The sequence below is a fragment of the Camarhynchus parvulus genome, chromosome 12 (genome assembly GCF_901933205.1).
Source record: "Camarhynchus parvulus chromosome 12, STF_HiC, whole genome shotgun sequence".
Classification (NCBI taxonomy): Eukaryota; Metazoa; Chordata; class Aves; order Passeriformes; family Thraupidae; genus Camarhynchus; species Camarhynchus parvulus.
Genome location: NC_044582.1, coordinates 19,629,400 through 19,650,439, shown reverse-complemented (window position 1 = coordinate 19,650,439; position 21,040 = coordinate 19,629,400). Strand labels below are relative to the sequence as shown.

At 57.6% G+C, this 21,040-nt stretch overlaps 1 protein-coding gene across 1 annotated transcript; it reads right to left on the bottom strand.

The window, feature by feature from the left end:
• Positions 1–1,359: 1,359 nt before the first annotated feature.
• CAV3 (caveolin 3) lies at positions 1,360–6,040 on the bottom strand. The gene is made up of 2 exons (XM_030956703.1): positions 5,845–6,040; positions 1,360–3,225 (listed from the first exon to the last, which is right to left on the bottom strand). Exons 1-2 carry the CDS (start codon positions 5,956–5,958, stop codon positions 2,884–2,886), a joined length of 456 nt encoding a protein of 151 aa, XP_030812563.1. The 5' UTR covers positions 5,959–6,040; the 3' UTR covers positions 1,360–2,883.
• Between the last annotated feature and the right edge of the window lie 15,000 nt (positions 6,041–21,040).

The following is a 21,040-nucleotide window of genomic DNA, read 5'->3' as shown; positions in this document are numbered from 1 at the left end:
GCTGCCAGGAGCCTGGGGCACGGCTGGGGCCGGGATCAGGATGCAGGCAGTGACCCTGGCAGAGAGTGCCCTGCAGCTCCTGCTCGGGGCTCTGCGGGATTGGGCACTGACCCTGCCCGGGTGTGCCCAGCAGCTCCTGCTCGGTCTGTGCAGGATCCGGCGGGCCCTGGCTCCGACAGGGACACTCCTGCCGTGTCCCCGAGCCAGGCTCGGCCCTGGCTCACCGCAGGTCCAGCAAGCCTCCTACAGCTCCGAGCCAGTCGCTCGCTCCATGGCACAGGGCATGCTCACGGCATGGATTTTTATTGTTAACTAATACTGTAAATAAAGTTTTCTGAGTGCGTCTGGTGGAAGGCGGAGGGAGGCGCGGGGGAGCTGGGCTGAGGGACTGCGGGGGATGGATGGGAAGCCCCGAGAGCCCGCAGCCAGCTGCGCTCTGCCCCGCAGCGGGACCTCCCCCAGCGGCACACAGCTGGCGGCGACACGGCACTGCACGGGGACACAGCTGGGGCTCTCGAAGGGCGATGTAAGCTGGCCTTTCATGATGGGAATGAACACGAAAAATGCATTTAAATGTGTCCTTTATTTCTTCACTGTGGCCAGCAGGTCCATTTGCACCTTTCCTATCCTGACATTCCTTTGAGTTTTTTTTTTGTTGTGGGAGCTCCAAGTGAGCTCTCAGCACATTTGCTGACTGGCTGAAATCCTCAGGACACCGTGGAGCATTTTCTGCCCACATTCACCTTCCTTGTCCTTGAGAGCCACAACCTCCTGCACCAAGCAAGGAAGGAGGGGTGTTCCTTTCTGGAGAGTCTGAGGTGCCTCCCCGGCCAGGGAGGAACGGGAGCCGTGGATGTTACTGGGATGGAGGCACGGAGAAGGGAGGGAGCTTTGGGACTCATAGGATTTCCCTTCAGCCCCAGCTGCCATTTCTGGAGGTGTCTGGGGGTCAGGCAGGGCCATGCCCCACGCCCGGAGGTGCTGCAGCCCAGAGGGGCCGTGGCTGAGCTCCGGCAGCAGCCCCAGGCTGCGGCAGAGGCGGAGCAGCGAGAGCAGCTGGGGAGTGCCCCAGTGAATGCCCTGCCAAGAGCTTTCCAGGAGGGCAAAAAGTGGAACAGAGGGGCTGACAGGTGTGCCCAGGTGTTGGGAGCCCAGGGAGCAATGTGGTGGGGACATCAGCATTTCAGGCTTTTTTGGGTTCAGGCAGTGAACTATTAGAACAACACCACCACCACCACCACCAAGTAGTATAAGCCCATTATACGACTGATTTTAATTATTTTTATTCTCACCAAAAAATGAAGGGTTTTTTTGAGACTTTCCCCCACCTCCCTATAATTACCTAAATATCTTTTTTTTTTTAATTACTCCATCCTTCTTGGGCCCTGATGTTGCTGGAGCTTGGGTACCACATTGCTATGGAATAACAGCAGTATACAATCCCAAGCCCTTGGAAGAGCTCCAGCAGAAACCCTGGCTCTTTCTCGTCCTTGGCGTGGCACTAGAGAAGTCTTTGGCTCCAAGTCTTTGTTGGAATCCAAGGGGAAGGCGCACATGGAGACAATTGAGAGCAGCCTCTGAACAAGGAGACCTCCTGGGCCCTGGTTCAGCAAAGCACTTAAGGCTGGAGCCAAAAGAGCATTCAAGGGCCTCAAAGTGAAAGTGCAGCTCGGTGGAAGAGGGACTGAGCAGTTTATTGACTGTACAGGGGAGGAAACAGCTCTGAGCTGCACCTCTCGCCCCTGGCTCCTCTCTCCCTGCAGCCAGAGCAGCAGGGTCCTGGCAGAGGCTCCCTCCTCTGCTCTCCCAGTCCATCGGGGCAGAGGGACAGCCTTGGCCTGTGGGATGCACACCCCGTGTGGCTGGAGCTGACTGAACGCGTGTCTCATGGAGATTGCCTGAGAAACCAAGCTAGGCTTTGCTCAGAGCCCAGCTTGTCTCTTGGTTGGGGTTCCCCAAGGCTCCCTGTCCCCCTGGCCATGCTCAGGGCTGGCTCCCACCGTGCTGTCCTGCCCTGGACCCTGCCCACGGCACTTGACGATGCTCTACAATTAATTACATAATTGAGCATCGCAGTGCCAGGGGCGGGTTTGCAGCTGGCCCAGGATCAGCTCACGCTCTGGGAGCAGACACAACATGTCATGCATGGACTGCTCTGGCTCTCACAGCTTGGCTGAAATGCAAGTAGGCATGAAAAGCGTTTGGTTTAGCTATTCTATCCCTAAAAGCTTTGTGCAGCGGTTTAATGCAGAAGCTCCCACCACAGCAATTGTTTGCCACAAACAATAACTCCTGTGGGGGAGTTTCTGTCAGCAGCAGCCCAGCCCCAAGGGATGCAGGGCCAGGCAGGCTTTGGGCAGGGGCCAGCAGCAGCTCTGCAGCCCCAGCGCTTGCCCAGCACCTGTGGACAGACAGCCCATGGACAGACAGGGCTGTGCCCAGGGCTGTGCTCCAGGAGGTGCTGCTGTCCCTCACAGGAGCTCTGGGGGCCTGCAGGGCACAGAGACCTCTGGGCTGTTTCCTGCGCCATGATGGGCTTCCTTCTCCTGAGGCTTCTGGCTTTGGGTGGAGTAAGGAGCAGCCTGGCCTGTCTCTGTGAGCAGAGAGCATCCCTGAGAGCCAGCTCTGCTGCGGGTCCTGCCACGGGTTCCTGTGCCACAGGGTCCCTGTGCGGGCCCCTCACTGGAGACAGGTGTCCTTGGGCAGGTCCCTCACTGGGCTGTCCATGTCTGGGTTCCTCATTGGACAGGGGTGTCCTTGGGCAGGTTCCTCCCTGGGGTGTCCATGTGTGGGTCCCTCACTGGACAGGGGTGTCCGTGTGCCCGAGGGCAGGCAGCCTGCACAGAGGGGGCTGTGTGAGGGTGTTGGGGCAGCTGCCAGGACCTAAGTCTCCTTCTGGACAGCAACTCGGATGTTGCTGCAGATCTTGGCGAGCGCCTCGAAGAGCGGGTCACAGAAGGTGTGGATGCACAGCGAGTAGATGCGGCTGACACACTGGATCTCGATCAGGTAGCTCTTGATGCAGGGCACCACAGCCCAGATGTGGCAGAAGGAGATGAGGGCGAAGAGGAAGCCCCAGAGGACGGCCAGGGGGATGCCCAGCAGGGCGGAGAGCAGCCGGTAGCACCAGTACTTGCTGACGGTGAAGGTGGTGTAGCTGCTTTTCCAGACGCCGTCGAAGCTGTAGGTGCCCACGGGCTCAGCTATCACATCCTCAAAATCCACCTGGGGGAGAGCAGAGGACACAGGGAGGTCTGGGGGTCAGCAAAGGCCCTGGTGTGAGCACGAGGGGAGAGCAGATCCCAAATGGCGGGGCCTGGGGAGAGTGGGCACAGTGTCCCCACTGGGATCCCTGCAGCCCGGGCAGGGACAGCCCTGCAGAGCTGGGAGAGGGCTCAGGGCTCCCAGCACTGCCCAGCCACAGCCTGTGCGCAGCAGGGGTGGCTCAGCCCATGCCTGAGGCCCCAGCACGGGGGGCACACAGACCCTGTCCCAGCCCCTGATCTGGGGAGACAGGTGAGGCCAGGCAGGAGCCCTTGGAACAGGAGCTGTGCGTGGGAGTGTTGGCTGCAGAGGCAGCCAGAGCCCATTCCTGCCCTTTTTTAGCATTCAGGGACGTGGCTGCCCACTCGGCAGGAAGGTGTTTGTGCTAATAAAGACCCAGCAGCCCTCTGGATTTATGGATTATTTATTTATACCCACAGGATGAGGTGCTCAGTGCAGTCTGTCCATGTTCCTCCTGGGGAAGGGAGCTGGGGCTCAGCCCTGCCCTTGCCATTTGTGCAGGCACTGGGAGTGTCTCTGAGTGACACACACTCCCCAAAACTCCACTTGAGATCCCCTTGGGGTGTAACTCACTTCCAGGGAATATATGAGCTGAGCTATTTGTCTTGAAAACCAGCCTGGCCTCCCCATCGGCAGCTGACGTGTCTGTACATTCGTGTTAAATAACAATATTCATTCTGCTTTTGGAAGCACTTGGATCACAAAATCACTCTGTGTCATCTTTAATTTCCTGGAGTGAGCAGGAGGTGCTGGCAGAAGTATTGACAATGAGGAGACAGCAGCCCTGAGAGCTGGCCCTGAGGTGCCATCAGCAGCCCCTAGGAAGCCCAGGTGTGCTGGGGACTGGCCCAGGTTAGTGCCCAACTGCCTGACGAGCTCATCAGGGACCAATTGATGCAGGGAGCAGTGGGATATGAAAGCAGAGGCTCTGGCCCATTGCTCCTTCTGCTGCCACCACACTGGGAATGGGCCTGGAGGAGCAGGGGAGGCTCAGGCTGAGTCTGGATCCTGCTGCAGGTGCTCAGGGAGCAGCACGTGCAGGTACTGCTCCTTTATAGAACCGCGGAACCCTTTGGGCTGGGAAAGCCTCACCCAGTGAGCCATGCCCTGCTCTGGTGCTGTGCTCAGAGGAGCTTTGTGACAGGCTCTGTGGGCAGTGCCACTTCTGTGACCTGATCCCAAACTCTGGCTGCTGCTCTGTGGTGCTCAGGATGTTTATCCAGGTGAGCCCCTCCTCCCGTGGGCACTGCAGCTCTTGCTGCCCGTGCCCCCAGAGCCCTCCTGCTGCTGTGCCCTGCCTGCTGGGATGTGCCTGGGCTCTCCTGGGACAGGGACAGAGCACGGTGAGCTGTGCCCTGCCCGGGCTGCCTCTGCCCTCCCTCCCCGGCCCTCCCGGGCTATTTTAAGGTGCAGGAATGCTGAGCTCTGAGTGCTGAGCTCTGAATGCTGGAGCAGCAGCGTGGCCACGGGAGTGGGTGAGCCTGGAAGGTCTCGCCAGGCTTTGGAGAGTCTGGAGTGGGAAAGGCAGAGAGCGGCTGGTGGGGCCCTGGGATGGCTGGGACACTGCTGGCATGGTCACCCAGGCGTGGCTGCTGCTGCTGGGGAGCCCCAAAGCACTGCCTGCCCTGGGTGAGCGGGCTGAGGGCTCTGCTGGTCCCTGCTGCCCTGGCAGATGGGGCTCCCCTGGGCTGGCACCTCTCCAACCCCAGGCCAGGGCAGTGGGATGCACTGCACGGAGCGGCACGGGTGTTGGAGGTGATGCTGAGGTGCCAGGAGCTGTCAGGGCAGGTGTCACGGTGCCAGCAGGGAGCCCAGCGATGGCTGTCACTGTCACAGCTCATCCCATTTGACCACACCATGGCTGCAGCTGCAATGGTGTTTTCATGCCCAAATTGAGGTTTGTGTTTCAGCGGTGCTGTCAAGGTCACAGCCTATAACAAAGCCCGTGTGAGAAGCTCTGTGCCCGCTGTCCCTTCTGTGACAGTCACAAACACAGTTTTAACAAAACCCTTCCACCTCCTCCTGTTCTTCCTTGGGCTGGAATTATCTTTGCTAACAGAGACAAATTTTATTTGCAGTTCTAAGGGAGTCTAGAGGAAGCCCAAGAGTTAGAATGGGAATTCCTCTTGGTCAGAAACAGGGGGAGGGAACTGGGGGCGCTGCACCTCTGGGCTGCCCTGGGGAGAGCAACCTTCCACAAACACCACAACACACCTCAAACAATAGGCACTGGCACTGTGGTGTCTCCAAGGCCAGCAGCCTTTTCCCAATATCCCCTTAAATTGGCGATATTTAATTTCTGTATTCTTTTTGGCTGCCAGTTTGCTGATGCAAAGGAAGGTGCTCCATAAATTTTCACTCCACAATGAAACGGGAGAGCCCATTGAAGGAATGGGAAATGTGGCATTAGCTGGAGCCAGGCTTGCACCCGGCCAGCGGGGCTGTCACCTCCCCAGCCCTGCCGGGGCCACAGGGACACGGAGCACGGGCTGAGTGCAGCCGAGCACACCCCGAGCTGTGACCCCAAACCCGATCGCTGCTGCGGGGGCACAGCCCTACCTTCACCACGTCCTCGTTGATGTGCTTGGGGTCTCTGTTGACCAGGTCGATCTCCTTGGTGTGCTGGTCCTTGATGATGATCCGCTCCTCCAGCTCCCCGTGCTCCTCGGCCATGGCTGGGCGGGACTGGGCCCGCTGGGGACAGCGACAGGGACGGGGACAGGGCCCCGCCCGCAGCAGCTGCCCGTGCCCCTGGCACTGCTCCAGGCTAAAATTAATGTCCCGGCTCCCGAGGCCGCCCTGAAGTGTCCCTTAAAGGGGCTTTTCTGGGCCGGCCCCTGTGCTGCGGCCTCAGGGGGATGGCATGTGTGTGGGCGGTGGGGGCCTTTGAGCCAGGGCCGGGGCGGCTGTGCAGCCCCCAGCCCAGCTGTGCTGCTGGGATCTTATCCCCGTGTGGGAGAAACAGTGCCCAAATTGGGGCAAAAGTCCCCCAAAGCCTAAAAGAAATAGTTGTTTGTGAATCTGTAAATGAAGCAGCTGGGGGATTCAGGAATTGTGTCTGTAAATATCACCCGGAGATGCTTCCCTGTCCTGGGCCGGCCAGAGCTCCTCAGGGGCCGTTCAGAGCCCAGGAGAAGGCTTGTGGTGCCAGCCTGGGCTCCTCAGCTTCGCACCCACAGAAACTCGAGGAAATCCAAGACCAACCCACAGATAGTGGTTGGAATATCTCCTCCAGGAATACTTGGTTAATATTTATTTAATCTGGGCTGTACTTTGCTAATCCTCCTCAGCGTCTCCTGTGAGCTCCTGCCTTTCTGATCTGAGCATTTGTTTAAAAGTGATGGTTTTGTGAAAAAAGCCCTTTACAGAAAGGGGTAGCAAGGGCACTGGCAGCTCCAAGGGGGGGCTGGAGGTGCCCAGGCAGGGGCTGGGTGTGGAGGTGCCCCTGCAGAGCCCCCGGGCATGGCTGGCACTGCAGGGCACCGATTTTGTGCCCCGGTGTCCCGGCCCCGCGTGGTGCTCCATGTGTCCCCACTCCGGTGTCCCGGCCCCGGTGTCCCGGCTCGGTTCGGGTGTCCCCCGGTGTCCCGGCCCCGGTGTCCCGGCTCGGTTCGGGTGTCCCGGCCCGTTCACGTGTCCCCGGCCCGGTGTCAGCGCCCCGCGCACCCGGGCAGCGGCAGCAGCAGGCCGTGAATGTCTCCTGAGGCACGGGAGGGCTCCTGGCGCTGCAGCTGCTATAAATAAACGTATTCCCAGTACTTGCAGGCTGTGGACGCGGTGTGAAAGCAGAGGGGCGCACACGCGGGGCAGGGGAGGGCAGGGGACACTGCTCAGCGCTGCTCTGCTCCGTCTGCTGCACAGATCTGCCCCCAGATGGATGCCAGGGAAGGTTTTTCACTGAAATCCGAACCTTTCGCTGTGAGAACATTTGTTAAGAATCCTGGCGACACGTGGCCTCTGCAGGAACAGGCAGTGAGCACTGTCCCCAGCCTGAGCAGCCCCCTGAGTGCTCTCAGGACAGTGCTGCTCATGGGAGCAGATTGTCAGGACTGGGGCTGGAGGCCTGGAAGCCTGCTAGAAGTCAGGTAAATAACCTGCTGCTAGGACCAGCAAGAAAAATAGATTTACTTCTCTTGAGCAGAGAAGAATAAAGCAGAAATAAAGCCCACTGAGATCAAAGTTCCTGTGAAAATGAGCAGACCAGAACTGCAATGAAGGAATAGTAAAGAAGGAGAAATTGGGAGTGTGGCTCTCCTCCCTGTTAGCATCTCTGAGGGCTCCAGCTTGGCTGGGTTTGTGCCAGAGCCCTGGGTGTGAGTCTTGCCTTGGGCAGTGTCCTGGCCCCACGAGGGGCACGGGGCTCCTGTGCTTGGGTGGTCCCTGAGCCCTCCGGGACTGGTGGCACAGAGGCTGCCGAGGGCAGGGATGTGTTGGCATTAGCCCTGCAGAGGCAGTGGAAATCAGGGCTGGCAAATAGGAGTTTGAGCAGGAGCTCTGTCATGTCTAATATTGATTAAAATTAAATTTCACAGAGGAAGTACAGAAGAAGGGTGATTTATCATTCAAGCTGTTGTCCTAGTTTGTTTCTATACAAGGAGTCTTGCCCTTTAAAACAGAGAGAAAGTCTATGAATATCAGATTCATGCCCCTGTGATACACAACCACCAATCTCTGCATCCTGCTCTCGCTGTAAGAGCTGGAGAGGAGCTGGGGATCCTGGCGGGATGCTGGGGGCTGAGCCCATGGGGCAGGGTCTGGGCTGTGCTTGTGGAAATCCTTCTTTGTTTGTGCTTTTTTCTGGGCTCTTTATTTCCTCTGAAGCCCCACAGTGTAGGTCAGCTGTGACACCCCTTGAGGCTGCATTTCATCCCATGGTCCACGATCAACAGCTCTTCCTTTTGTCTTCATCTGACCTCTGAGCTTCTTTTTGCTCTGGGCAACTTTCTTATGGGTCACACCAGGGGCTGTTGGTGCCTCAGGTGAGCTGAGAGGAGATGGAGCCCTCTGAGGCACCCAAGGGCTGTTTGATGGCACCTGGGTGCCACAGGACCCACCTGCAGCTGCTTCTCTGTTGTGCAGCCCCTCAGGCAGGGGCTGAGCCCATTCCCTGTCCCACAGGACCTTCTGCCTCTGGGCTAAGCTGGTTCCAAAGGCTGGGCAAGTGTCTGTCCTGCTGGGTGTGGGGATGGAGCTGGTGCTGAGGAGCTGCCACCCCTGTGGCTGGTGGTGCTGAGGCTCAGCAGGGCTGGGGGTGCCTCCAGCAGTGGGGTCTCACCAGCCCCAGCCAAGCCGGGTGCTTCACTGCCCTGCCCTGGGTACTGCCAGGGCTGCTCGGCTGAATCCAGCTGTGGGCAGCTCCTGGGGTGCTGCTGCTCCTCTGCCGAAGGTGCAGGACAGCTCTGGAGAGGCCTCTTGCAGCTTGTGTTTGTGTCACCTCCTAATCTCAGCTCTTCTCTCTCACTGGCACTCTGAATTCCTCTGCATTTTCATTTTAAAATAGCCTCACTTGGCTTTTCCTTATCAAGAGACAGTCTTGCCTTGATTTATCCCTTGACATAACCAGCAGGGTATTCTGAGATAATCAGAGTTAACCAGTTGTGCTGCTGGTTGGAGCAGGGCTCCCAGCCTGCCTCTGGCTGTGGCTCATCCTGGTGGTGTTTGTTTTCTCCTGAGTCCAGAGAGGCAGCAGTCCAATGATGCTTTCCCTGTCCCAGGTGCCAGGGGCACTGCCAGGAGCCCAGCACGGCTCAGGGAAGGCTCCTACCCAGCTGCACTGGGTGTAGGGGGAAACCAGGTGGTTAAAAGTGCTTCCCTGAGAAGGGAATGAGCATAAACAAGGTTTTGTAGCACAGGTTTAAGGTCAGGAGGGAGGGAGCCTGTGTGCCCAGCCTGCCCTGTGTGCCCAGCCTGCCCTGTGTGCCCTGCCTGCCCTGTGTGCCCTGCCCCGTGGCCGAGATGCGCAGAGGGGTTGGACATTCCTTGGCTGTGGCGCGGCCAGGAGGCTCCAAATGCCTGCAAATACAATCCTTTCAAGCCCTGGAGCAGGATGAGTCTCCTAATAACCCAGCAGAGAACAGAGATCCTATTTCTAGCACCCGGAGCTTTGCATGCAGATCTTTCAGCTGCTCTTCCCCATCCTGCTCTCCCTGAGCTGCTGTGGTTCTCTGTGGCACTGCCTGTCAAAGCTGAGTGCTGGGCTGGGCTCAGGCTCCAGTGAGGCTGCTGAGCCCCCTCCCTCCCCAAAGAGCAGCTGTGGAGCTCAGGCAGAGGCCAGGCTGTGCCTGTGGCACTGGAGCTGGGCTGGGGGTCCCTGAGGGCAGCATTGGCCCCAGTGTGCCAAGGGGGGTACTGTAACCAAAGGCAGAGTTTGTGAGCACCTGAGATCCCAGCTTGGCACGCTGACAGCTGCTGGTGACCAGGGCTGCAGGCACCAAGTAAATACAGCAGCAGTGAGAGAGCTGCCTGAGTGCCCTCCGTCAGACAGGGTGTCCTGGAGCCCTGGGTGGGATATGGGGCTGCAAGAGCTGCCCTGGGTGGGATGTGCGGCTGCAGGAGCTGCCCTGGGTGGGATGTGCGGCTGCAGGAGCTGCCCTGGGTGGGATGTGCGGCTGCAGGAGCTGCCCTGGGTGGGATGTGCGCTGCAGGTGCTGGTGGGACGGTGCAACTGCCCTGGGTGGGATGGTGCGGCTGCAGGAGCTGCCCTGGGTGGGATGTGCGGCTGCAGGAGCTGCCCTGGGTGGGATGTGCGGCTGCAGGAGCTGCCCTGGGTGGGATGTGCGGCTGCAGGAGCTGCCCTGGGTGGGATGTGCGGCTGCAGGAGCTGCCCTGGGTGGGATGTGCGGCTGCAGGAGCTGCCCTGGGTGGGATGTGTGGCTGCAGGAGCTGCTCTGGGAGGAATGGAGCCCTGCAGCATCTGCAGTGCCCTGCCACAGTGCCCTGCTCCCCTTGGGAGGCTGTGCAGTGGGGCTGTGCCCGGCTGAGCTGTGCCTGGCTGGGCTGAGCTGAGCCTGGGGCTGAGCCCATCTGAGCTGCCCTGGGTCGTGCAGCCTTCCCTGGGGATGCTGAGCAGAGGGAGCTACCTTGGCTCCAGCTGGGCTCTTCTCCCCTTTCTGCCTTGGCTCCCCCTGCCCAGAGGCCGTTCCCACTCCCAGCAATGACCAACACCAAGAGGAAGCATTACCTCTACTTTTTTTTTTTTTTTCCCTTCTAGACTTTATTTATTGAAAGCAAACAAACCACGTGTCTTGGGCAAATATTATGACATTTCATTATTCACACTTGGTGTGATAAGTGAGCTGGTTTAGGGGCTGTGGTTGATGATTTATTTGGTTTGGATGTGGATATAAATCCAGTCTGTGGAGGAAGCACTGTAACTCTGCAGGAATGCGGATGCTCTCATGTCCATTGGAGCATGGCCAGCACCCAGGACCTAATTTGTGGTGTTTTAATGCAAACAGGGCACACAAACCCATTTGCAATGTTGCAGGAACCAGGTGATTTCAGCAGTGTCCAAGAAGATCTGTGTGGTGGAAGGTGCCTACAGGCTTATTAGATGGAGAAGGGAAATTCAATTTAATATAAACATGTATTTGATGTATAAAATTACTGATTGCTCTGTGCAGGAAAAAAGGGAGAAATAGAAAAAATACTGTTTATTTTGTCTCATTGCCCTTACCTTGCAGACAGGCTTTGGGGGTTTCAGCTGGGGCTGTCCTTGTTCACACAATGAGCATCCATGGCAGAGGGTGCCAGGCACAGGAGGCTGCCCCTGGGGCCTGCCAGGGCTGGTGGCAGTGGCAATCCCCGTGTCTCTGGGGGCTGCCTGTGTGGGCACTGCCCTCTGGGGTGCTCTCTGTGCATGGGTGCCTCTCTGGGATCAGGGCAGGACGTGCCTGTGCCCAGGCCTGGCACAGCTCCTCCTCCTGTGCCTCCTGTCTGTGCCTGAGATGGAATTTGGCTCCCTGGGGTCTCTGGGGTGGGTGCAACTGCTCTGTGTGCCAGGCTGTGTTCCAGGAGATGAAACGCTTTAGGTGCAAGGCAAGCTGCTGAGGGCTGGGAAAACCAACAGGTTTTGGTGCCCTTTGAGCACACCAGAGCCAGAGCTGGTCCTGCTGGGGTGAAGCTGCTCAGTGACCCCACGGGGCTGGGCCCTGCTGGGAGCCTCTTGCAGGTCTGTGCTGGGGCTTTCCAGGAGTTAACACTGCACTGTTTGTATTTTTATGGGTACTGCTTGCTGGGACTATTTATGGCAGAACTAAGGGAATTAATATTCATAACTTGCCCTGACTGTGCTCTGTAAATCAGGAGTGGCTGTCACAGCAGGCCCCTGCTCCAGCCATGGCATGGCAGAGGCTCAGATGTGGCTGGACAGTCTTGGTGAACAAATTAAAGCTTTTTGAAAGACCTCTGCCTCTGCCAAGCCCGTCTGTGGGGCTGCAGGGCAGCTGGTGGCGACGGTGAGCTCACCCCGTGAGCAGGAACCGATGGGCAGGAGGGCTCTGGGCTCTCCAGAGCACACCCGGACCTTCAGCAGGACCTGCCAGCCCTGCAGAGGGGCTGAGCAGCCTGAGCTCAGGGCTGGGGGATGTGCTGGGATGGGCACCGTGCCAGGGGATGGCACTGCAGCACGGGGATGGGGGCTGGAAATGCCACCAAGGCCCTGCCTGAGCTGTGACAGGGCTGAGCCCCCTGAGGTGGCACTGCAGGATGGGGATGGGGGGCTGGAAATGCCACCAGGGCCCTGCCCAGCCCTGGCAGGGCTGAGCCCTCTGAGGTGCCAGGGCAGGTGCCAGGGGAGGCAGAGGATGGAAGAGCCCCCACCACACTGCTCGGGGTGGGTGTAAGCAGCAGCTGAGTGCACAGCGCAGCTGTGGCTTCCTGGGCATGTCCAAGACAAGAGGGGACAGCTGGACGTGTCTGCCTGCAGGGACAGAGATGTGTCCCTTGCTCTGGGGCTGGAGAGCCCCCATGGCCCCATCTGCCCCCAGAGAGGGGGGACAGGCTGTGGGGGCTGCCAGGGAAACTGGCTGAGCCACCCTCAACTCAGGGGAAAGGATGGCCAAAAAAGGAACAAGAAAATTAATTGTTAATGGTATAATAGATGGAGGGGAAAAATAGAAGAGGGTCAGCAAGATCCCAGCTATGTCAGAATGAAAAGGGATTATGTTTGTGTGTGTAATCCCCCACTAGAACTGGGTTCCATATGTGGAAGAAAAACAATGCTGCTTTTCTGCTTCCACACACTATTTCTGGTGCTCTCCAAAGTCATGGCCCAAGACTCGACGGCATTTCATGAAGAACCTGCTCAGCCTTCAGGGCAAGCAGCGCCAGAGTCCAGAAAAATAGACTCTGCACGTGATTGAACAAATGTTATTCTTTCCCTTGTTTTTATTATGAGAAACAGCATTTGGCAAGCAAGCTCCATCACTTTGAAGGCTGACATCCTCCATCATTTAAGCCTGACCTCTTAGATATGGAGAGGGGAAACTCCCATCCCTGAAGGGAAGCCAAGAGTGCTGGGGGCCCTGAGCACAGCCAGGGAGGAGGGGAGAGCCTGGGGCTGTGCCTGGATCACCTGTCCTGTCCATGGAGAGCCTGGGGCTGTGCCCAGCTCACCTGTCCCATGGGGAGATGCTGGTGAGTCCCTGCACTGGGTTCAGTGGCCCAGCCTGGCCGTGCAGGGGGTGCAGGGTCACATCCTCACTGTCCTGCCCCTCCCGAGGAGGTGCCAGCACGAGGAATGGTGAGTTCAACCAGCCCTGTCCCCGGTGACGAGGAGTAGCCTGAAGCCCCACTGTGATTGCGGATTTGGAGCCCTTTCCTGGGAAAAAGCAAAATGATTTGTCCTCAGGACATGGCGGTTATAAGCAAAGGGCAACGTTTTCCAACATTCTTTTCCCAGAGAAATATAAATACACGTGAATATTTCGTGTGCTCGTGCCTGGTTTCACACGATCCTGGCTGCAAATGCCTTCCCCCACTGAACCTGAGCAATCAAAAACCCCAGACTGACATTTTCCACTCAGTTTTCCCGATGATGCTGTGTGAATGCTCTGAGGATGGATGCAGGAGGAGGGAGGGCTGTGTTTGCACATCTGTCAGCAGCTCCAGCTTTCTGTGGCTCCTGGGCAGCCTGAGGGGCTCTGCCCCAGGGCAGGGTCTGCTGAGAGTCCTTTGCTGCCTGGGTTTCCACCCTGCCCTCCATCTCTGAGTAAAACAAGGCCCTTTGTGAGCTCCCTGCTGCTGGATGTGTCAGACAGCCCCGGAGCCAGCCCTGGGCAGCCCCAGGTCCCTGCTGGGAATCCACCTCCCACATCTGCAGTTTGCTCCAGCTCCAGCAGCGGCAGCCAAGGCTGGTCCCCCTGGCTCTGGGCTGCTTTGGAGTCACCCTTTCACTGCCATTGCTTTGGAGGCTCTCTTGTTGTGGTTTGCTGTCAGTTAAATGGCTGGGAAAGAAATGAGAATGAGAGTGGCCCTCAGGTGCTTTGAGCCCCGTGCCTACTGGAGCTGCAGCTGCTGCAGGAGCTCCTGGTTGGCTTTGCCTGCAGAAACTCACAGCAAAGGATCTGCCCTGGGAAACCCAGGAGGTGAGGAGGGAAAGGGCTCACCTGGCTTGGGCTGTGCCTACAGGAGAGTGGTGATGGAAAGCACAGAATGGTTTGGGTTGGAGGAGAACCTCGAGGATGGAGGGGAAAGGGCTCACCTGGGCTCTGAGCTGGGCTGTGCTTACAGCAGAATGGTAATGGAAAGCACAGAATGGTTTGGGTTGGAGGAGAACCTCGAGGATGGAGGGGTAGGTGCAGGAATAGTGATGGAAAGCACAGCATGGTTTGGGTTGGAGGGGACCTCAAGATCACCCAGTCCCAGCCCCTGCCATGGGCAGGAACACCTTCCAGCAGAGAGCCTGGTCCCAAACCCCACCAGCCTGGGGTTCCTCCAGGGATGGCCCATCCCAGCTCAGCTGGGCCCACCTCGGGAGTGCTCTGCAAGCCTGGGCTGCCACAGTTGGCTTTATTCCTTTAGGAAGAACGTTTTGGGGTGTGCAGAAGCCCAGAGAGCTCGGGTCACTGCTCCTGGGCTGTGGCTGGGATGAGCAGGGGCTGGCACTGAGACTCAGGGCTGAGAAAAGCCTGGAGATGGGACAGCTTGTAGGGCCTCAGGTGAGGCTCAAAAGGAATCTGAGCTAACAAAAGCAGACCAGGGTGTTTTAAAACACAGCCCTCAGCTTGCCCAGTCACTGTGGAACCACATTGAGTCCGTGTTCATCAACAGGCCAAGGCTCCTTTTATAGTAAAAGCAAATACTGGAGGGGCTTTGTCATTCTGCATGGCTGCAAATGGCACTTTTTGTCATTCTGCATTGCTGGTGTGATTCCCAGAGCTCTGAGCCCTCAAATCCTGGCCCCAGGAGGCAGAAGGGATGATGGCTGGCACCTTTGGAGCTGGGCTGTGGCACCACCAAGCCCCAGGCTCTGGAGCAATTTCACCTTGTGGCTGCCCCATGGACACGGCTCCTCTTCCTTTCCAATGCTCTCAATGAGCTTCATACCCCAAAGGGCTGATGCTGCCTGCAGGGTTATACCCCTCCTAAACTAATGGCTGGGCATCTTCTGCTGGGTGTGGAGCACAGAGGAGGAGGGAAGACAGATGTAAGCACTCCTGGTTTACTTTAGACAGCTTAAATGCAGCGGTGGCTGCAGCAGGAGTCTTGAAAATCTCTTTGTGCATGTGCAGAGTAAGGGCTGGGAGTTTAAACTTTATCCTGTGTAGAACTCTGTGAAATTACATTTTTTTAAAAAATACTTTTGTATAGAACCTTTAAAGTAAGTGAAAGAAATTCTTCTTAGAGGTGGCTGGAGAACAGAACTGCTCCTGGGAGCTTTGGGTAAAAAATGCAATCAATATGCCAGCCTTGAATATTTTATCAAAATGGAGTTTTTCAACTACACTTCTGATTTGGATCAATGGAGTATGGAAGACTGCAGGAGCTGGACGAGGGATTTTGATGTTACTAAAGCAGGCAGTGGAGGGAGATGCTGTCGGTGCTGTTGTGCTGTCTCGCAGCACCATCTAGTGAGAGCTGCCCGAGGAAGAGCTTGTCTCTGTTCCACAGGAGGGGCTTTGCCCGGCAAGGACTTGTCTCTGTTCATCAGGAGGGCTTTGGGAGAGGTGTGCGGGATCTGACTGTGTGCGGGATCAGAAGTGCCCAGGGCAGAGCATCCCTGGGCTCCTCAGGGCTGCAGAGGCACTGCCAGGGGTGCCCTCCCCTCTCTCGTGCCCTGCCAGGTGCCCCTCGTGGTGCCGCTGGCTCACCACTGGCAGTTTGTCACTTTGGGGGTGTCTCCTGGGCTTTCTCCTCTGAGCCCTCTCCCACACCTGGCTCTTGGCAATATCCCGATATTCCAGCTGCAAGTGCCAGAGCACACGTTTGTTTTAACCCCACTGGACTGTTGTTTGCAGTTCTGTATTGCTGGGGAAAGTTTCTGCTCCGTGTGCCTGTTCTGCCAGAGTTATTTTTACTCATTAGAACAAGCAGTTATTGGTGCACTTTTATGTTTATTGCTTCTTTCCTTCATGGCTCAATGATAAGAAAAGATAACTCTGGCCCTGGCTTGAAGCTCTGCTGTTCTGCTTGGACCAATAATTGTATTTTAACGGCTCCAGATAAAGGATTAGCACTTGCTTTTGGCAAAGAGCTGCTTTTAGTGCTTGAAATAGTCTGGACTGTGCATTTTATATGGGCAAGTGCCATTAAAAATTATTTGTACCCACCCAAAGGAACAAAGCCCAGCTATTTGCACTCCTGGGATAAGTCATCAGGAAGTGTAGTGCTAGGACAAGGAGCAATGGGCTCAAGCTGAAAGAGGGGAAATTTAGAGACATTGGAGAGAAACTCTTGCCGGTCGGTGGCTGATGGTGAGGGCACCTCAGGAGCCAGGAGTGCAGCTGGGCTCTCGTGGGGCTTTGGGCAGCCTGGTGGCCCTTTGGGCAGGACGCACTGGGATGGAAAGATAAACCAGCCCTGTCACCGGGCAGGTGTTAGTGCTGATGGCTGGGCAGAGTGCTGGACGTGCCTGAAGCTCTGTCATGTGAGGGGCTGCTGAGGTGCTGGTAAGGGCTCCTATCAGCCAGTTTTGTGCTGAAAGTGCTTCTCCCGTGTCTGTAAATATTGTTTTAGAGAGCTGTCCACCTGCAGCCAGCTCAGCGTTGGGTTTCCCAGCATCCCGAGAGGTCAGGCCGGGTTGTTTTCAGTGCTGTGCTTGGATGAGAAGGCGTTTGTCAGCTGTTTGCAGGGGTGGGGGTCAGTGCCACCGGGGGTGACATCTGGCACAGGAAAGGGCTCGGCAGAGGGACAGAGGGGCCGGGGAGGGGGGGCAGCACCTTGTCCTGCTGGGTGTGAGCGGCTCCTGCCTGCCCGGGGGTGCTCCTCTGGGCAGCACGTTTGGAACAACGTGACCCTGGGAACTCCAGAGCCTTGTTTCAGCTGTTATATCACAAATCCTTTATTTTTGTCGCCCAGCTGAATGGATTTCAGGTTTCAGGAGCCGCACTGGGCACGTTCATCTGTCCCAGGAGAGCTGCCCGAGCTCTGCCAGCCCTGGCAGCAGTGCCATGGCACTCCCTGGGTGCAGGACCAGGAGAAATGGCCCGTGCTGGTGCGGGTGGGCAGGGCTGCTTCTGAGCAGGAGCAGCTCTGCCTTGGTCCGACAGCCCAGCACGGCCTGACCTCCCGTGCTAACCCCCAGCCCCTCGGGATAATGCTGCCCAGCACAACAAATTATCCTATTCCACGGAGTCCAGATTTTCCTTTGCTGTTGGTTTGGGGGGCTTGGGTGGCTTTTCCCGGTGAAAGGGAAAAGATCGGGCATCCAGCAGGTCCTTTTGACCAGCTTTGTGTTCCTTTGTACCACGCACTTAAGGGTGAGAACACTCCCGAGCACTCACCGTTTCGAGCTCTTTAGTGTCATTCTCGGCAGTTTTAACTGTGTTTTTCACACATCTCAGAGCACAAAAATGAAGGACAAGCACTTTCTGAAAGTGTCTCCAGCGAAACAGGAGCGGCAGCAGCAGCGAGCCCCTGGCAGTGCCAGGCGGGTGCCACGCTGACGAGTCCCTGCTGGTTTTGTGTGGTTGTACTGATGACTGAGCTATCCATGAACTGTGTTTTCAAGTAATTGTTAAAAAGCCTTTTCCAGAACCAAACTCTCTCTCAGCAAGTGTCAGAGCACGGGCTGGTGCAGGCGGTGTGGGGAGGGGAGGAAAGGGCTGTGCCAGCTCTGTGCCCTGAAGGTGTCACTCCTTGCAGAGCCCAGTGACCCCAGAGCGCGTGGGACCTCAGCCCTTCCCACTCAAACCAGACTCCCATGCCCGTGAACTAATTCTCAAACGGCTGAGACACTCTCCCCACTCTCCCCACCCCTGGAGGATGATGCTCCTGTTTGATCTGGACATGATTGTGATGCTGAATCCATCTCTCTGATTTACTTTTCATAGAAGCTCCTGTCCTTGCTCAGCAGCCCTTGGGAACCTGTGCTCCTCCAGCTCGAGAACAGCCTCTCCTGCACGAGGGATGTGACATTTCCAGCGGAGCCTGTGGGGTTTTATTTTCATAGGAAGAAATAATGGAGCGATTAATTTTGCTGCCCCTGCTCTCAGAAGCAAAGTGCAATAAATCAGCAGGTGGATGACACCCCGAGTCTCCCTGTGCCGTCAGACCGGGTGCTGTGGCCAGGCTGGCATTTTCCTGCTCCTCTCCATGCTCTTTTCTTGCCTGGATGGAATTTTTTTAATCTGCTGCAGTATGAAGGTCACTTTCATAGGCTGAATAACATCAGGGAGTTTGGACATCGGGAGGACTGATTGTTCCCAGTGGTTATTTTTAGAGTGATACCTGAGGAAACAAACAGCCCTTGTCCCACGAGCAGAATGAAAATCAGCTGGAAGCTTTAAGGAAAAGGCCATAGAGCCAGGGCCCTGCCCCTCACCTCCAGGGTGCCCTGGCTCACAGGTGTGTGCAGGGCTGAGCTCTGCAGCCTCTCCCTGCCTGCAGGCACGGTCTGGGGCTGGGAGGGCTCCCGGAGCCTTTCCCGGGCCCGGTGCTCAGCGCTGGGCTCTGCTCTGTGCATCCCAGCGCCGCTCCGGGTGCAGGACAGCGCTGGTGTCCCCGGGCACCCTCAGCCCTGCAGGGCTCTGCCGCCCACACCGGGGGTCAGTGTTGCTCCACGGCAGCGCGGCAGGGACCGGACACCGGGCAGGGACAGCGAACCAGCCCTGGGCGGGCGGGGGCCCCGGGCACCCGTGTGCTCCCTGCGGGCACCGCCCGCGGCCCCTCGGCCACCGCTGGCTGGAAGGGCGCTGGCCCGAGCCGGGATGTCCCCTGAGCCCCTGGCACGGTCCGGGGACCGTGAGGGTGGGCTGGACAGGGGTGAGAGCAGGGCACTGCTGCGGTGGCACTGTCCTGCTCGGGCAGGGCACTGTCCTGCAGCGGCACTCTGGTGGTGGCAGCAGCTGCCCAGCCGGGTGGTGCTAGGTGAGGAGGCCAGTCCCCTGGCACACGTGTCAGTCCCCTGGCACACTTGTGAGTCCCCTGGCACACGTGTCAGTCCCCTGGCACATGTGTCAGTCCCCTGGCACGCGTGTCAGTCCCCTGGCACACCTGTGAGTCCCCTGGCACGCGTGTCAGTCCCCTGGCACACCTGTCAGTGCCCTGGCACACCTGTCAGTGCCCTGGCACATGTGTCAGTCCCCTGGCACGCGTGTGAGTCCCCTGGCACACCTGTCAGTCCCCTGGCACACCTGTGAGTCCCCTGGCACGTGTGTCAGTCCCCTGGCACAGCTATCAGTGCCATGAACCCTCCCTCCTGCCTGCTGCCCAGCTCCTGTGCCCTGGGCTGCTGTTCCTGCAGACAGATGTTTTGGGGAGGGACTGTCTGTGACATCTGACCGTGCCTCTCCCTGCTCGGGAAGTCACCGAGCCCTCGGGCACCTGGGAGCTGCCCCGAGCAAAGGGGTGAGTCCTGGCACCAGCCCCCAGCTCCCTGGGGTGGTGATGAGCACCTCACTGCAGTTCTCATTTTCTGGCTTTTTCCTTCTTATGTTCCAGGTAAAATAGTCAGAGGTCTCTTCTTCCTGTTGCTTTTTCCCTCTGTAATTAGAGGGCAACTCTTCCCACAGCCTTATCCAGAAGCAGTGCTGGATAATCTCTCCTCTTTCAAAGGAAATTCCTTTTCCGACATTAGCAGAACATTTGTTTGTGTGACAGTTCCCATTTAGCTTTTGACAAGCTCGGTAGCTGGTCAATTTATTTTACCTTTTAAGTGAAATAATTAATAAAGGGAAAAAATTGCTTTATTTTGCCAGCCCTACAGAGACATTTGCCTTTGTGAAATAATTTTATTTATGACTCCTTTAATGGTTGTGCAGCCTAATTTTATGGCTTTGGATTGTGTCCAGTTAGGAGCAGGGTTTTGTCACTGAATTTAGATGCAGGAAGTGTGTGTGTGCATAATGCAAGGAGCAGAACTTTCCTTGGGATGGTGGGAATGAGGCAGAGCTGGGGCAGGATGGGCAGGGCTGGGCAGAGCTGGGCAGAGCTGGGCAGAGCTCGCTTTAGCTGGACAGAGCTGCCTGGGCAGCGGGTGCCCAGGCTGGACTGGCCAGAGCTGGGTTTACCTGGCCAGAGCTGGCCAGAGCTGGGTTCAGCTGGACAGAGCTGGGCAGGGCTGAGTTTGGCTGGACAGAGCTGGACAGGGCTAAGTTTAGCTGGACAGGGCTGGGCAGAGCTGGGCAGGGCTGAGTTTAGCTGAACAGGGCTGCCCGGGCAGGGGATGCCCAGGCAGGGGTGCCCAGGCTGGCCAGGACGGACCCTCGGGATGCAGCCGCAGCCCCGGGGCCGCTCCCCGGGCCGGCTCCGCAGCCTCGGAGCTTTCACGGCCAGCGCAGCCGGGAGAATGATTACCGCCCTCTGCTTTATCCAAACAATGATCTTTAAGGCAGGGAAAAAAAAGAGAAGAGACTGTTCTAAAACCGCTTTGTTTATGCGGCTCCATTAAGTTTGGAATAACAGAGATGGTATCGCGTAACCGAGGCAGTCACTCTAAAGCACGAATCCGCTGGGACTAATGATGGCTTGAAGAGCCTCAATGAATCAGTGGCTAACTGCTGCTCACCCCCGGCTGCCCTGCTGCCCTGGGGATGCTCCTGCATCCTCCAGAGCACGGGCATCCACCCCTCCAGCGGGCACTGCGCTCCTGCAGGGCAGCGAGACTGTCTGTCCTCCGCCAGATGGGCACGGACATGCCTTGCCTAATCCCCCATTTAGAGTTAGATTCGGGGCTGGCAGGAGTCGCTTGTTTTCCCTGTAAATGCGCTGCATCCCTCTCGGCAGGGCCGGGGATGACAGATGAGTGGTGAATGTGCCATCGCTGCCTCCCGGAGCTGCGCACACAGACCGAGGGAACCGCCGCGGCTCCGCAGAGCTCCGGGGGCGTGCAGGGCTCCGGTCCCGTGTGAAATGCCGTGTTCGTGCAGCCACAGGGGCAGCACTGCGCTCCCCGGGCTTCTGTGACCCGCCACAGGGACAGGCAGCTCCAGCTGGGGTCCCCTGCTCGCGCAGGAGTCCAGGTCAGTGCTTTTTATTCCTGCTTTTCCTGGAAGGCTCAGGAGCTCAGCTGGGCTCCCTGGGGGAAGCTGGGAGGGATTTACTGCCCTGGGTCAGTGATTTGCCTTTACCCGTTTAGTATTTTTTCCCCGGTCGT